General features: G+C 37.3%; 1 protein-coding gene across 2 annotated transcripts in view; it reads left to right on the forward strand.

Moving 5' to 3' along the window:
• Positions 1-1096: 1096 nt before the first annotated feature.
• Positions 1097-16619, forward strand: part of plekhh3 (pleckstrin homology, MyTH4 and FERM domain containing H3) — a 43585-nt gene continuing 28062 nt past the window's right edge. Inside the window, exons 1-2 of one of the 2 annotated variants that reach the window (XM_024272574.2) lie at positions 1097-1756; positions 7120-7175. In XM_024272574.2, coding sequence (XP_024128342.1) covers positions 1622-1756; positions 7120-7175 — 191 coding nt within the window. In that variant the 5' untranslated portion in view covers positions 1097-1621. The remainder of the gene's footprint in view (positions 1757-7119; positions 7176-16619) is intronic. The other variant, XM_024272573.2, reaches the window with a different exon arrangement.

Consider the following 16619-nt stretch of genomic DNA (forward strand, 5'->3'; position numbering starts at 1 on the left):
TAAAAACAAAACAAAAAAGGCTAAATTAGCTGAAACGGCTAGTGTGTAAATATTAGCTTACTACAAAATAGCCTAAAGACAATAAAAGCCTAAATTAGCTAAAACAGCTAGCGTGTAGCTGAAAAATTGCTAAAAATAAAAATAGCCTAAAAAAACTGGAAAACGACTAAATTAGCCAAAACAGCTAGAATGTAAATATTAGCTTACTCCAAAAATAGCCTAAAAACTAAAAAAATAAAAATAAAAAAAATAAAGGCTAAATTAGCTAAAACAGCTAGCATGTAGTAGCTGAAATATTAGCTAGGTTCCAAAATAGCCTAGAAAGTCTTAGTAAGTGCCAAAATATTCCAAAAAGCCAGCAGAACACCAATTTTCAAAACTTTAAAAACATTATTTTTTAACAGAAATATGAATAAAAACAGATAGGAATATTATTCCATAATAAATCAACTTAAACCTTAAATAACTTTCAAAATTTTACTCTTTATAAAAATATATTTTGTCAACTTTATACTAGTTACAAATAAGCACAATAAATAATAACAATAAAATAAAATGATCTGGAGGGCCGGATAGAATAACAAGAAGGGCCGGATCCGGCCCCTGGGCCTTGACTTTGACACATGTGACCTACCTCCTACTGGATATTTTTATGCTGTTTAGAAAAGTGAAAAATGGAAATAGTGTGAGTATATCTGATTTTATGAAAAAATAATTTAAAAATGGGCAAAAATGTTAATAACTTGTTTCTTAAAAATCAGCTCATTGGTTAATTCAAGTTACTGAGCAAAAATGTATTAATTTCTATATATTTTTCATTTATTTTATAAAGGTAGTAGCTTAAATATTAAGATCACATCGGATATAAAAAGTTGGATATAATTTAAATAAATTTGAAAAACTTTTTAGTGATTAAAATAATGTACAATTGAAAAAAAATGTTTATTTGAATTTATCCATTTAATAAATAACACCTTAAAAGTATGATTAAAGTTAAAACAGGTTAAACGAGGAAATGAAAAGCGGTGACTCTCAGAAACCGACTGCACGAGGTGGAATTGTGTGATGTTCTGTCAGAGTGGAGGGGGCGTGGTTTAAGTTTTCGTCACTGCGGGGAGTGTCTGCGCTCGACCAATCCCGCGCGGGATTTGAGGTCAGGGGGCGGGGCTTCACGTCTCACTGCATCCTAAATCCAGCTGCTGCAGCACGCTTTTGTTCAAACTCTGAAGTCAGGCGGCCGGGAGGAAAGTTTCTTTTTACTCAGAAAATGTTCGCGGAAACGGATCGATGAAGATCGAACTTTAAAGCGACTTTTTTAATTCTCTTTTTGTCGACATTTGGGATTTAAGCAGCTCGTGAACGGAGGATCTGTGCGTCCAGGACTTTTCCTTAAACCACTCCGTTGACTGCTGTGTGGAATATGACTGCTGTCCTGCACAGCTGAGAGACTTTTAATGCCATTTTTGACCGGAAGGAGAGGGTAAATGTATGTTTGCCCTCACCCTCCCCGTTGGAGACCTATGGAGAGGCTGTACTGTGCGCATTTACGCGGCTCCTGGACTCACAAACACTGATTCCACAGACCTGGATAGCGCAAAACGGGACACTTAACCCAATTTGAATGCCTTTGCAAGGAGTTTGCTGGTTTTTTTGCTGCAGGCAGGGCTTCAGTTTGCTGGGACGGGACTATGGGGAAAAAGAGGAGGAAGAGTCTTTTGAATTGCGCAACAAGGAGGACTTGACTCCCAATGGACGGGTAAAGAAAAAAAAAAAGAAAAAATCTCCACCTGCACCACTTTGCATGAGTTCTTTTTAAAAACGCATGACATAAGTTCACAGAATGTCATTTAAATACCATTAGTAGCTACAAAAACTGCTTTGTTTGTTTTGCACATTGTGTTGGACTCTGCAAGGTGTGTAATTCCAGGCTTGTTTAAACAGCCAACACTTACAAACCTTGATTTTTTCCAAATGATCATCCCTGAAAAGTAAATATTGGAACTTGAACAGGTGATAAGCTCCCTAACGCTTTGGGGAGAGGAAACTATTGAGGTTTATGGGAATCGTCACTTCCAAGTGCAAGGCTTTTTGTCATGCTGTGTTAAACACAGGACGTGTTGCTGCGTAGTTTAACATTCAGGTTCACATGGCCTTTGGAGGCCTGGACAATATTGAGCAATCCCATACACACATGCTCTGATGCAAGCAGTAAAACCCAGTGAGCTGAAGCGGTCCTGTGTGTTTGGTCCTCCGTGCGTTCAGCTGCAAATAAGACTGTGGCCTTGTCTCTGTAATGTTAGTCATCTGATCAGGCACAGAGAGTTCAGCATTGTCCACCCACTTGTGAGGGGGCATTGTTGCCTCAAAATGAGGTAGGCTCTTTCTGTACAGCCCAGCATACATCTATTTATGTAGACCCCCGCTGGTCACCATCATCTACCAAACCTAAAATGTTGAAATTGATGTCGGTGAAGATCAGGATGAACCCGTCGCATAACGAAAGCAGTTTTTTTTTCTATCTTCAGTCACAACTCGCATATCCTGCTTTTCTAATTATTGCGTCTTTGTACACTTGCACTGAACCAGTGCAGTATTGCAGACATTTGCATGAGTTCGTTGAAGAGATACGCAGTTACTGTTTCAACTGTAGCTTCTCAGAACCAACAACCACCCCAGATAAGAGCACGCTTCTTCTGCACACAGTTATTCAGTGAGGTATTGGGTTGTTGGACACTCTATCCTGCTTGAAATGCACCATCTGTCCACCCATTGGTGGTCTGAGTCAACCCAATTCCCCAAAATGTGGAATCAATACTAGATCAATGAGACATGTCTCTAAAGAGAGTCCTCAAACTGTCAAAAAACCATCTTGTACACTTCTGGATTTGTTTTTGTTTAGTGTTTGTTGACTTTTAGGTTGTTTGAAGAAAGACGACCTGATTGTGATGACCTTGATTGAAACAAACGTACCTTTTCTTGTGTGGATAAACGCTAAAAATGACCTCTGTTAGCTGGTGTGACCTTCATACCGTTCCGATTCACTTGAGTTTGTTTTTATAGAGTCATTTCACAGCCAGCTGCATTCCTAGATGCCATACAGAGAAAGCAGCAGCGAGAGCAAAACGTACAAACGTAAACCGATAATGTATGTAATTCTTCATTTTATGATTGGGTAGCATAGATTTTTTGGCTTTAATATTTTGTGTGAGGAAATTCAAAGTGGAACAGGAAAAACCAGCTGTAACGATATTTTAATTATCGGTTGTCTTGGCGTCGCAAGTCTGGAGACACTTAATCGTTACAATAAAAACAAGTTATTTAACACTCAATAATTTGAGACCGCTGTCAGTCAGTCAGTAGGTAGGAAAAGATGCAGGCAGAGTTTTTTTGTCCAACAACCCAAAGAGCTCTTTCTTAATGTAAATGAAACCAGGTTTGATGGAGTTATTGTAATGAAATAGAAGAAATCAAGACTGTTTTTGGTAATGTCGCTAGTTTGTACTTTGACACTTGCTGTCATTTTTTTCCACTGTAATTAAGGACACAGCTGAACCACTCATTAGCTGATCAGATGGCATCCTCTTTACGCAGACTGACCTCATTTTTAAAGAAGTTAAAGTCCCATTAGTTGTCACTAGTGCTGCCACATACGATTATTTTAATCACAGACTATTTTTTTCTGATTAGTTGACTAATCCGGTCACGCACAAAGTGGATGTAAATCACACATTATTAGCTTTTAACTAACTAAAAACTAGATATATAGCATTACCTGTGATAATACCAGTGTGAATGCTGTGAGCTGAATTTGGCTGCTAGTGCTGACAGCTGAAGATGGTGAAATTGATGGCTAAAAAAGCTGAACTTGATAACTGAAATCACTGAAGCTAATAGCTGAAAACGCTGAAGCTGATGGTTAGCTAAAATATTAGTTGAATGCCAAATTAGCGTAAAAAACTGAGAAAGCCTAAGTTAGCCAAAACTGCTAGCATGTAGCAGAAATATTAGCCAAATCCCAAAACAGCTTAAAAAACTAAAAATAAAGAGATGACGTTAGCCAAAACAGCTAGCATGTAGCTGAAATATGAGCTAAAACCCAAAACAGCTTAAAAAACTAAAAATAAAGAGATGACGTTAGCCAAAACAGCTTGCATGAAGCTGAAATATTAGTTAAATTCCAAAAACAGCCTAAAAAACAAAAAAAAAGAGCCGAAGTTAGCCAAAAAAAAAGCTAGCATGAAGCTGAAATATTAGCTAAATTCCAAAAACAGCCTAAAAAACTGAAAAAAGCCTAAGTCAGCCAAAACAGCTAGCAGTAGCTGAAATATTAGCTAAACTCAAAAACAGCCTAGAAAACGAAAAAGCCTAAATTGGCCAAAACAGCTTGCATGAAGCTGAAATATTAGCTAAATTCCAAAAACAGCCCAAAATGAAATGAAAAAAAAACGTCTAAAATAGCCAAAACAGCTAGCATGAAGCTGAAATAGCTAAATCCCAAAACAGCCTAAAAAACTAAAAAATAAAGAGCCGAAGTTAGCCAAAACTGCTAGTGTGAAGCTGAAATATTAGCTAAATTCCCAAACAGCCTAAAAAAGGAAAAAAAGCCGAAGTTAGCCAAAGCAGCTAGCATGTCGCTAAGATATTTGCTAAACTCAAAAATAGCCTAAAACAACGAAAAAGCCTAAATTGGCCCAAATAGCTAGCATGTAGCTGAAATATTAGTTAACTCCAAATTAGCCCAAAACCCCGAAAAAAAATCATAAATTAGCCAAAACAGCTAGCATGTAGCTGAAAGATTAGCTACACTCCAAAATAGCCTAAAAACTTTAATAAATGGCAAAATACTCCAAAAAGCTAGCTAACTTTCAACTTTACTACACTCTGACTCCAGATAATATAAAGTAACAACTAAGTGACAATTAAATTAGTCATCGACAATTTCAATAGTCGACTAATCGTGGCAGCCCTAGTTATCTCACACCAAGGTATGTGAAATTTGTTCTCCACATTTGATCCATCCCCTGGGGGAGCGGTGAGCTGCAGACACTGCCGCGCTTGGGAACCATTTGGTTGTTTAACCCCCCAATCCAAGCCCGTAATGCTGAGTGCCAAGCAGGGAGGAACTGGGTCCCATTTTTAGAGTCTTTGGTGTGACTCAGCCGGGATTTGAACTCACGACCTTCCAGTCTCAGGGCGTCCTCATTGAGGACGCTTCACTCCAAAGAAAACCACAATGTCCAAAGCTGGTGGAATCTCTTTTCTAATACAAAATCCACCACAAGCGGCTTTGTTTGCCAGCATGCTGACGGAGAATGCCATCGTCCGTGTCTCCCAAAGGCTAGACTCTTCCTCTAGAGTTTCAAATTATGAGTCAGAGCTGACGCTCGTTGTAGGTTTGGCTCTCAGGAGCACAAGGCCGTGTCAGAACCTCTCCCCTCCTACCTTCATGTTTGCACTTTTCATTCAAAGAAACTCCACTTTAACAGCTGCCCAAACAGTCGCCGTGAGCTGAATGCCCCCAGTGTTGGGACTGCGTGGCCCCTATTTTTAGAACAGGGTAGCCGTCATTCACCTGTGTTACCTTTCATTCACCACAGATGTGGGCCCCACTGCGGTGCGTCCTCGTTGCTTTGGATACCGTCAGGTTTTTTTTGGTGAGAGCTAGGCCCCAATAACTATTAGTTTCGGCCCCCGCCTTCAGAGGTGTCATAATACGCTGGTTTATATTTGGTTTCCGTTGCGTCTCTTCCCTACCACTTCCAGGCCACACATCTGGTCGTCAGGCCGACACTAGCTGAGCCCAAGCATTTCCTCCTGGTTACTCAGCCTCCCAGGAGAGCAGATCAAGAGCTGGGTAAAGCAAGAGCGGAAGTCGGCCATGGAAGGAACACATCACGCCATCTTTTCCCTGTTTCCCTCCATGCTCTGCTCCAGTCTGGAGTGATTCATCCTCTGCCCGTCCAAGAGGAGATCTTTTGCCAATGCTCTGCATTGCACGCAATCCTTGTTATTCATCCCACAGCCCATTAACCCCATCCATTTTTTTGGAATCTGCCACACTTTAGGTAGAAGTAATGAACATATTTCAACTTTAAATGCCAAACATGAGCTTATTGATCAGTCTTTATGGATGTTTTTAGTCGTGGCTGGCTGAGTTTTCTTTCTTTACTATGTGTTTCCAGGAGGGAGTACTCTCTTCATAAGTCACTTTTCCAACACCATCCTGCTTGTATGGTTTGGCATTTATCTCATGTGTTACACATTAATGAATTTTCACTATCCTTGTCCTTTTCAAGTTATAAATAACGCTTAAATTCCATACTGCCCTATAAATTTACAGTTCGTGTTTTCTTTGTTATTTTGAGGCGCCTAAAAAGAAGCAGCGGACTGTTTTTGTGGGCCAGTGGCTATACTTAGTAGAGTTTGCCCAGTAGTAAAGTGTGGTGTGTGTGAACTGTGAGGGGGCCCAGAACTGACCTGGATAGTGTTTCAGGTGGGCCGAGGAGGGCCGGGGAGGGCCGGGGCAGCTGCAGGAGCAGCCTCAAAGCTGCGGTTCACAGGGACAACAAACCCGGCCACAGGGACACATAATGCTACGCTGCACAACAGGGAATCAGTCTTTCATATAGAGAAGCTCTGATGTCTAACAGGGTTTTCCAAGGTCAGGGTGGGAGTCTAAAGTGCAAAGAGACGTCTTCATTAGTCGTTTGCTTAAAAAAATGTATTATTTACCCAAATAGTTTGATTCATAGTCGTCTATCCTTTCTGTCAAACTAATTTTTAAAGAAAACAACAGTAAATTGAACGTATAATTGGATCAAGGTTAGCTTCATGACTAGTCTGAATAAAAACCCTATTTTAGGTGTGACTTTTGCCATAAAGGATCCCTCTGTGTTGCATTCTTTTGACTAAATTATCCTGTTTTGCATGCTGTACGTCTCTTCTGTAGCGTACCCTTTTTTACGAGCTAAAGCTTACAGGAAAATGCCTTCTATGTACCAGGAGCTGCTGCCCGCTCTGCTAAAACACCCACTCGATGCTCACTCAAATTGTGTGGATGAATCTAAGAATAGACAACCTTTTATCCTCAATTTACCCGTTTGTCTTTTCTGTCGACAGGCTCCAGGTGAAGTGATTGCTTCTCAACCAACTTGTGCAGGAAACGGGACAAACGGGTAAGGAAGGATGATGCATTTTCAATGATAGCATCTTTTTACTGCCTGTTTTTCCATTCACGTTTTCTATCATGACCCCGGTTATGCTTTTCGGTTTGACTTTAACAGCAACACCTCCCTCCCTGTTAATATTCACACCAACTCTGATTGCAAGAATCCATTCTAGAAGTCAGAATCATACAATAGAGAACAAGCGCATGAGGCTACATGCTAGCTGTTTTGACCAATTTAGGCATTATTCTCGTTTTTTAGGCTGTTTCAGAGTTTAGCTAATATGTTGGATAATTGCTAGCTGTTTTGGCAAATTTTGTTTTTTTCACGTTTTTTGGCTGTTTTGGAGTTTAGCTAATATATCGGCTAATTGCTAGCTGTTACGGCTAATTTAGGCATTATTTATTTATTTATTTTTTAGGCTGTTTTTGGAGTTTAGCTAATATTTCAGCTACATGCTAGCTGTTACGGCTAATTTAGGATTTGTTTCTTTTAGTTTTTTTTAGGCTGTTTTGGAGTGTAGCTAATATTTCAGCTAAATGCTAGCTGTTTTGACTAATTTAGGCTTTTTTCATGTTTTTTGGCCATTTTGGAGTTTAACTACTACTTCATCTACATACTAGCTGTTTCGGCTAATTTAGTTTTTCTCATTTTTTAGGCCATTTTGAAGTTTAGCTATTTTTTCAGCTACATGCTAGCTGTTTTGTCTAACCTAAGTGTTTTTGTTTTGTTTTTTTTATACTGTTTTGGAGCTTAGCTAATATTTCAGCTAAACGCTAGCTGTTTTGACTATTTTTTTTCTTTCTTCTCGGTTTTTAATTGTTTTGGAGTTTAGCTAATATGTCCGCTACATGCTAGCTGTTACGGCTAATTTAGTATTTTTTCTTTTAGTTTTTTAAGGCTGTTTTGGAGTTTTAACTAATATTTCAGCTACATGCTAGCTGTTTTGACAATTAGGCTTTTTTCATTTTTTTTGTTCATTTTGGAGTTTAACTAATACTTCATCTACATACTAGCTGTTTTGGCTAATTTCGTTTTTTGAATTTTGAAGTTTAGCTATTTTTTCAGCTACATGCTAGCGGTTTTGTCTAACCTAAGTGTTTTTGTTTTGTTATTTAGGCTAATTTGACAGTTGGCTAATATTTTAGTTGGCTACTAGCTTCAGCGTTTCCAGCTATTAGCTTCAGTAATTTCAGCTATCAACATCAGTGTTTTCAGCCATCAATTTCAGCATCTTCAGCTATCAGCACTAGCATCTTCAGTGGCCAAATTCAGCTAACAACACTCATGCTAGCATTATTGCAGGTAATGCTATATATCTAGTTCATAATTATGTTTAAAAGTTACGGTTTTAAAGTTTTAACAATTTAGTTTTAGAGTGTTCAATAGATGTTTATCCTGTTCGGCCCGCGAGTTTAGGTCTGTTTTGGATTTTGGCCCCCTGTGCGATTGAGTTTGACACCCCTGATCTAGACTATTAATGCATGACTGTGATCTCAGACAGTGATGTAGCCAGGCTTTGCTTCTCTCTATATCTGGCATCATTCCCTTATCACCCCCCGCCCCTGTTATCCATTTCTGATGTGGATCTGCCAACATAAAAGCAATGAGTCACAAAGCTCTTTTTTTTTGGAGGGGGTATTAAACTTCAGAAATGTGTATCGCCTTTCAACAAGAAATGAGCAGGCAGGAAGTGGGTAGGTGAACTGAAGATATTTCGCAGAAGGAGGGGGGGACGAAGGATAAGAAAGGGATGAAGGCTGTGTGACTCAGTTCTACCTCAGTAGCACTCCCAGAAGAGGTGTGGCTGGGATGTGTGTGTGTCATTTCTGCAGTGTAGTGGCAGTGGCTTTGGGCGACACGGCTTAATTAGCTGCTGGTTTTGAAGGGAGTGTGTTAAAAGCTTGGGTGTAATCATCGCACACAGTGCTGAGATTAGAGAGAGCAGTGCATGCTGGTCATTACCTAGCTGACGAGTGGACACACCTAGAAGTTCAGCTGCATTGAGGAAATTCAAGCTCTGATTGGTCTTTTGTTCATGGTGTCATATCAATTCATTTCCAGACTCGCTTTACAGGAAAAGTAACTTTGGTTAGTTTGTAGTTTTACCGATGATACAGACACTATTCATCAGGCCTTTTTTTGCATGTATGTTATGTAAAAAACAAATACAACTCATGTGAGAAAAGTATTTTTATTCCATTTCTTCTAATGTACAGTAGGAAAATATAAACAAAATGCAAACAAAATGGAGATTTGAATCCTCAAAGAAAATAAATTAACAAAATAATAATGCAAATATTCAAAATAGTCATCACCATTTACTGTGTGATAAACCCATGTTGGAAAATATTGCTCACATTTAAAAATAAAGCACGTATTTACAGTTTTGACTCTAAAAATTCAAAATTTGTAGCTAATTTTTTCACATCTTTTAACTTTTAAATATCCTGTGACTGATTGCTGTTGTTGGATCTGTGTAAAGACCCACTCTGACCCTCTTTTGATCTGTTTTAAAAGCATTCGCAGTGATCTTTTAATTCTAATTATGCCCCTTTTAGCCAAAAAACAAAACAAAACAAAAACGGTCATTTTGTAGGACTTAGTTCCTACAGGGCGGCAGAAGTTCAATGCCTCTGAATCGTGGACCCACCCAGCACACTTTCTAAGGGTTCATTTAGACTTAAAGTGTAACCAAACTCTAAATCAACTTTTTTTTTTTTGCTGATGACCTCTATAAATTTGGCTTTAAAAGTGCTGTCTGTTGGTCATTGCAATTTTTTGACAAATTAAGATAAACTTGTTTAGTTCTTGAAAATATTGTCAAAAACCATCTGTGTGTTGCCCCCTACATGTTGAATCGAGGTATTACATTTGAAATTAGTCAAAATTTTTTTAATTACCATTAATGACTACAGTCCTTTTCGCCAGCCCCACCCGTCTGACTGGAGAAGGGTGGAGTCAGCCTCCAACTTCCTTGTTTGGTTACCCTTTAAAGTTAACCAGAGTTAATTTCCCCCAATTATCTGGAACAAATTTTCCAGTCTGATTACACCCAAGCGATCCATTGTCCCGGACTAGGAACTACATTCAGACCCATCTTACAAGCTGGTCTAAGGTCGTTTCCAATCAAACTGAACTCTGAGATTTCGTAGTCTAAGTACGCTCCATCTATTAATTTGTTAGAACAAGGCCCGGCCCTGGGCTGCATGGCGCCCTAGGCGAAAAACAAATTTTGCCCCCCCTGCAGGGTCAGCTATTCCAGCTGGGGCTCGAATCAGGGGACTCTTCGATTTTTAATAAACACGTTAACTGACTCCACCACCTATCATTTCAGAGGAAAGTAGAGGGATTTCAACTGTTAAAGGTGTTCCTCCATCCTAGCTTAGTAGGCAGCCGCCTAGGTCGCCGATGCCCAGGGCCGGCCCTGGTTAGAATTTTATCATGGCTGAAAAAACTTCTACTATGGAGATTTTAGCTACTACAGCTTTGGGAAGCATTTTAGCATTTCAGTCAGTCTCTAGTTCCTTTCTGTATATGTGGGTCATGATTGTTTCTTTAAGCAGACGTTTGTACCTTTCAGTCAACAGATGATATTTCAAGCGTCTGCTTTGATTACACTTTAATTTGTCAACTTCATAACTACATTTCAGCACTAAATCACTTATTACTCCCTCTCATTGTGTGGAGTAGGCAGAGAACAAACTGTACCAAAATGAATCTTTTACAACTTAAAAAAATAATAATTAATTCATTTCAAAAACAAAAAAAAAACAACCTTGAGTTGTAAGCTCAAACATAATGGAAACAAAAAAGAAAGATGGAAAAAATAAAAAGGGGACAGAAAGAAGTCTGCCCCTTTTAACTAATCAATAAATCAAACACTAAGATAGAAAAACACAAAACATTCTGCCGATTTAGAATAAAATTTTAAAATATTAAAGTTAACAAGATCAAAATTTTTTTAATTTGACAAATAATGGATGAGATGGGTCCCTGTAATTACTCTTTTTATTTGTAATATGTAAATTGGATTTGTATATGTTTTATATGTTGTACCCCAAATTTCTATACAAAAGTTCAGGTACGGAATAATCAAGGAATATATAATATAGTGAGTTATTATCAAAGAACCATTTTACTTAAACTGCGATTGCTTTTTCTATTTTTGGATTTGACAGTGTTAATTTGTGATTTTCAAGTTAGCATTTCATAAATATTAACTCCCCAAAAATGTTACTTCTTTTGCTCTTGTGATATTAATGTTATCTATGTTTAAATGAACTGTATCACTTGTATTTCTATATCATAAATTACGATTTGTCACCATTTAATGAGAGTTTATGTCCAGCAAACCACAATTTAATCTTTTCTAACTCAATCTGTCTTCTGTATAATAAACAGTTGTGTCATCTGCAAATAAAATGAGCTTAAATCTTTTATATAGATAATAAATAGTTGAGGGCCGAGGACTGACCCTTGAGGTACACCACAAGTGATTTTGGATAAATTTGATTTAAAGTATTATTATAGTCTGTTTTATTTGGAATGGAGTTTGGTCCAACGTTTACAAAATAATTGTTAAATTATTTGATTTTTTTAAATAATTAGGTAATATGAACCTGTTTTATTCTTTTTTACAATACTATGTATTATTCACCATATTTCCTTAATGTTATTTCCATTTTCTTCTAATAATTTGTTGTTGTAACCTTTTTTGTTTTCTTAATATTGAAACTAATTTATTTTAATTTATTTTTTTAATCTATTTTCAGCCTCCACAGTTCATAGTTTTAGAAAGTATTTTTTTTCTTGCAGTCCTTTTGTCATCCATGGTTAACTTATTCACTCTTTTATGATTATTTTATTTATTTTACAGTTTTTTTCATATAAACTGCCCAAGATTCTTGTAAAAGAATTATAAGCCAAGTTAACATCTTCGACATACACCGTTTTGTTGTTTCAGATCTTTTTTAAATGCATCTAAATGGGACATTTTTCTGTTTTTGTTTGAGTTTTATTCCGGTAGTGCGTATGGACGGTGAAGTAAATGATCACTGATCACGATTCCGCTTTCAATCAATTCTCCTGAAATGTTGGTAAATATATTATCTATGGTTGTTGAGCTGTACGGTCATTTGTGGACATGGAATTTACAAATCCATTTATGTCTTTGATTCAGAGATGGACTTCCATTGAAGTCGCCGCACACAAACATGTTCCTCATACCACTGTACATTTTAATTACTGTGGCTCTTCTAATTCATTTACTTTCTTTAGCTTCTCCCGTTGTCAGTCAAAGAAATGATACGTCTTTTTTATGGAGGCCGCTTGGCTCGAGTGCGTGGAAGAACGAATAAGGTTTTTCTAGGAATGTATTTCATGTCAGTGATTGAATACTTGACGGAGTCTGCATGTGTGTCTCTGTGTTTGTGTGAAGAGCTCAGGAGTGGGCCCCTGATAATTACGTGTCTGGATGTCTGTGCGCATGTCAGTCAACCATCACAAACTGGCCGTGCTCACAAAAATATCTTATATTTCCTTTATTTTACAGTGAAAAGTTTCTATGCCTCATTTTTTTTTTTTTTTTTTTTTTGCTGACATCTCGCACGTCTTCAGTTACAAACTCAGACTTCCTGTTGCACACTTCTCCTCCAAACATGACTTTCTTTCTTTTTTTTTTTTTCTTCTTCTCTTCACTCAGCCTGGTCCAGAATTTCTTGGCAGGGGTCTTGTGTAAACAGAGTATTTTTAGCTGGGAGGTCATATAGGCCCAATCTTAATCACCACATTCCCATTTTTCCCACCATCCCAGTTTTCAGCCATCTTATTCTCCACGTGGGAGCACATTCATATACTCTTATTATTCATATTATATTATTTAAAAATGTGCCAAACCTTTTCAGTTGATCATTTAGGTCAGCATATGTTCATTATTTATATATCAATATATGTGAACGGGTTATTTTTGCAACCTTTCATGTGCTAAAACCTGTTTCCGCTGCGGTCATTCAAGCCCGAGAGCAAGGACACCTCTTTTCTCATTTTAATTAGTGTCTCAGCATTCTGATAGACTCCAGCCTGAAATCAATAACTCGTCACTGCACAAAGTAATCAACTTGTTGTGCTGGTTTTAAATGTGTCACAGTGGTTTCTGCTATAAGAATTCTCCAAATTGTAGCTTGTTAGCTTTGACGTCCCATTAGATTTAAGTGTGATCAGTCTGTTCGTCATACATCTCAGAAAGTAAAGTATTAATTATGCAAATACTCAATATTTATGTGTGGATCTTTAAGTTCATTGAAGTTGTCATTACTTACAATGGTTTGGCGAGAGTTAATAAATTGATGTGGAAGGGTTAATGTTTCTATTGGTCGATTAAAGTATCAAGAAAACCACAGACGTAAATAAATTAGACTGAAAATCCATGACTGGAGTTCCCTCCATCAAACGTGCAAAGAACATCTAAAAGGGTTTGGACACCAAACTGTACAAATGGTGATTTTTTTTGGTGCAAAGTTGGACTTTAACACAGAAACTGCTTGTTTTGAAACTGGCCTCCAGTGGCCATTTGAGGAACTGCAACATACAGGATTTGCTTCCAAATCCGTGTGTTTAGACTACACACATTTGGTTTGCTTAAAATGAACCAGTGTTTGGTTTCCAGTAATCTGGAACGAAGTTTCAGTCTGAATACACCCAAGCAGATCCTGGTCCGGAACCAGGAACTGCTCTTGGACCCATCTTTTGAGGTGGTCTCGTTTCATAAACACTGTGGTGTAGCGGTAGGGCGGTCGACTCCTGATCGAAAGAATGCGGGTTTGATTCCCTGCCTTGCCTGCCCATGTGTCAAAGTATCCTTGGACAAGACGCTGAACCTCAAATTACCTCTGGTGGAAGGTTATACAAGAAGACGCCATTGACCATTTACTTATCACTGTAGCTTCATAGCGTCCTTTGCTGTACCAAAGTGGCAGTACAAAGTGTTGTTCCTGACAATGCTATCGCTGCCATGATTAGACAACTATCTTAATCGATTTTTGTAAAGTTGACAGTTATTTTTTGGGATTATTTTAACATTTAATACGTGTTTTTTTTTTTTTTTTTTTTGCTATTTTGGAGTTTAGCTAATATTTAAGCTACATGCTAGCTCTTTTGGCTAATTAATTTTTTCTGTTTTTTGGGGCTATTTTGGAGTTTAGCTATTTCTTTTTAGTTTCATGCTAGCTATTTTAGCTAATTTAGGATTTCTTCAGTTTTTTAGGCTATTTTAGAGTTTAGCTAATATTTCAGCTACATGCTCACTCTTTTGGCTAATTTTTGATTTTTTTTTTCATTTTTTTAGGCTATTTTGGAGTTTAGCTAATACTTCAGATGTATGCTAGTTGATTTGGCTAACTTAGGTTTTTTTCAGTTTTTACAGCTAATTTGGAGTTTAGCTAATATTTAAGCTACATGCTAGCTGTTTTGGATAACTTAGGCTTTTTTTTGTTTTTTTGGGCTATTTTGGAGTTTAGCAGTTTCTTTTTAGTTTCATGCTAGCTATTTTAGCTAATTTAGGATTTATTCAGTTTTTTAGGCTATTTTAGAGTTTAGCTAATATTTCAGCTACATGCTCACTCTTTTGGCTAATTTTGGATTTTTTTTTTCATTTTTTAGGCTATTTTAGAGTTTAGCTAATACTTCAGATGTATGCTAGTGGATTTGGCTAACTTAGGTTTTTTTCAGTTTTTACAGCTAATTTGGAGTTTAGTTAATATTTAAGTTACATGCTAGCTGTTTTGGCTAACTTATGCTTTTTTCTTTTTTTAGGCTATTTTGGAGTTTAGCTAACACTTCAGATGTATGCTAGTGGATTTGGCTAACTTGGATTTTTTTCAGTTTTTAGAGCTAATATTTCAGTTTCATGATAGCTGTTTTGGCTAACTTAGGCTTTTTTCTTTTTTTAGGCTAATTTCACATTTAACTAATATTTTAGCTGACTATCAGCTTCTGGGTTTTTAGCTATTAGCTTAAGTGATTTCATCTATCAATTTCAGCATCTTCAACTATCAGCATTAGCATCTTCAGTGGCCAAATTCAGCTTACAGCATTCACACTATCAAGATTATTCTAGTTTGCGAAATATAAAGTTTGAATATGTGAACTATCCTGACAAGGACTGGAACTCGTAGGACTTCCCTTATTCTTACTCTCATTGCTTTGCCCCAACATCGTAATTAGTGGCCAATAACTGAAGAGATCTTTAGTCACATGGCTTTATTCACAAGCTTTGGTTCGAAACAGAAAATTCCTCTTGACGTCAGTATGAATACATACAAATTCAAGGTTCAGACCAAATTAAACGGACTCTGACCAGGCCAGTAAACTTTTTCCAGTGTGAATACACTCTCAGAAGCTCTCCTAAGTCCATCTATTAACCTGCTACTCAAATATCTACCCATCCATCTTCAGAACCCACTCTCTCATTCGAGGTGAAGGGGCTGCTGGATGCACTCCGGCTACTGTTGTGCGAAGGTGGGAAACTCCCTGAACAGGTCGCCAGTCTGTTGCAAGGTTACTCAAACACCAACGTCTCTAAATGTGCAACATTTAGAGTAAAAAAAAAAAAAAAATCTGACAACACCCCCTCCCCTCCACACACACCATTTGGTGTAAAAGCTTAATTTTTAATGTAGAAGTCAATGGAGAAGTCCTCCTTTTGGAACCACCCTCTAGTGGTTTCTGATGGAACTACACTGTTTGGTACTTTCAAATTCAAAAACTTTGGTTCATTCAATTTAAACTTTTATTTTTGGTCACCTGTTTTGCTCATGTTACTTAGGGGTTTAAGAAAATATCGATTCAGTGAAATATCGTGATACTTTATTTGGTGATACTTGTATCGATGTAAAATACTGCCAATCCGATATTTAATGATTTATTTAAATTAATTGAGATTTCTCAGGATATGTATCATGACATGTGTATTGAAATACATATTATATCGTAATCTATTAAGCATTCCAAAAACCAGCTTAAAGGCTAGAAGAGATGCCTCCTTCCAAGAGCTTTTAGTTGATTTTAGTCCTTGTTTTACTATGTCCTATTGTGTTTTACTGTTTTTAGTTGTTTTTATTATTGATTATTGGTTTTTATTACTTCTCTGTGTTGTTGTGATTTGATTGTGTTGTGATTTCTTTCTGCAAAAAGTTCAATAGAAGTAGTAGATTGTTTGGTTTAGTTGAATTGACTAACAGGAAAATGCTATTATGTAAAACTGATTGCAACATAGCATAAAAAAAAACTTCTAGATTCTTGGTTTGGATTAAAGCTATTTCTGAATAGAAGTTGGATTGGGTCCCAGCAGTGTGCTGATCAGAAGAATAGTTAAACTTCCTTAATCTGGGTGTATCTAACACACACCTGTACTGTTAGAGAATGAGGCGGTGTCTGTAGATGTTCACTCAGTCT

The sequence above is a fragment of the Oryzias melastigma genome, linkage group LG8 (assembly GCF_002922805.2).
Source record: "Oryzias melastigma strain HK-1 linkage group LG8, ASM292280v2, whole genome shotgun sequence".
In the NCBI taxonomy this organism is placed as follows: Eukaryota; Metazoa; Chordata; class Actinopteri; order Beloniformes; family Adrianichthyidae; genus Oryzias; species Oryzias melastigma.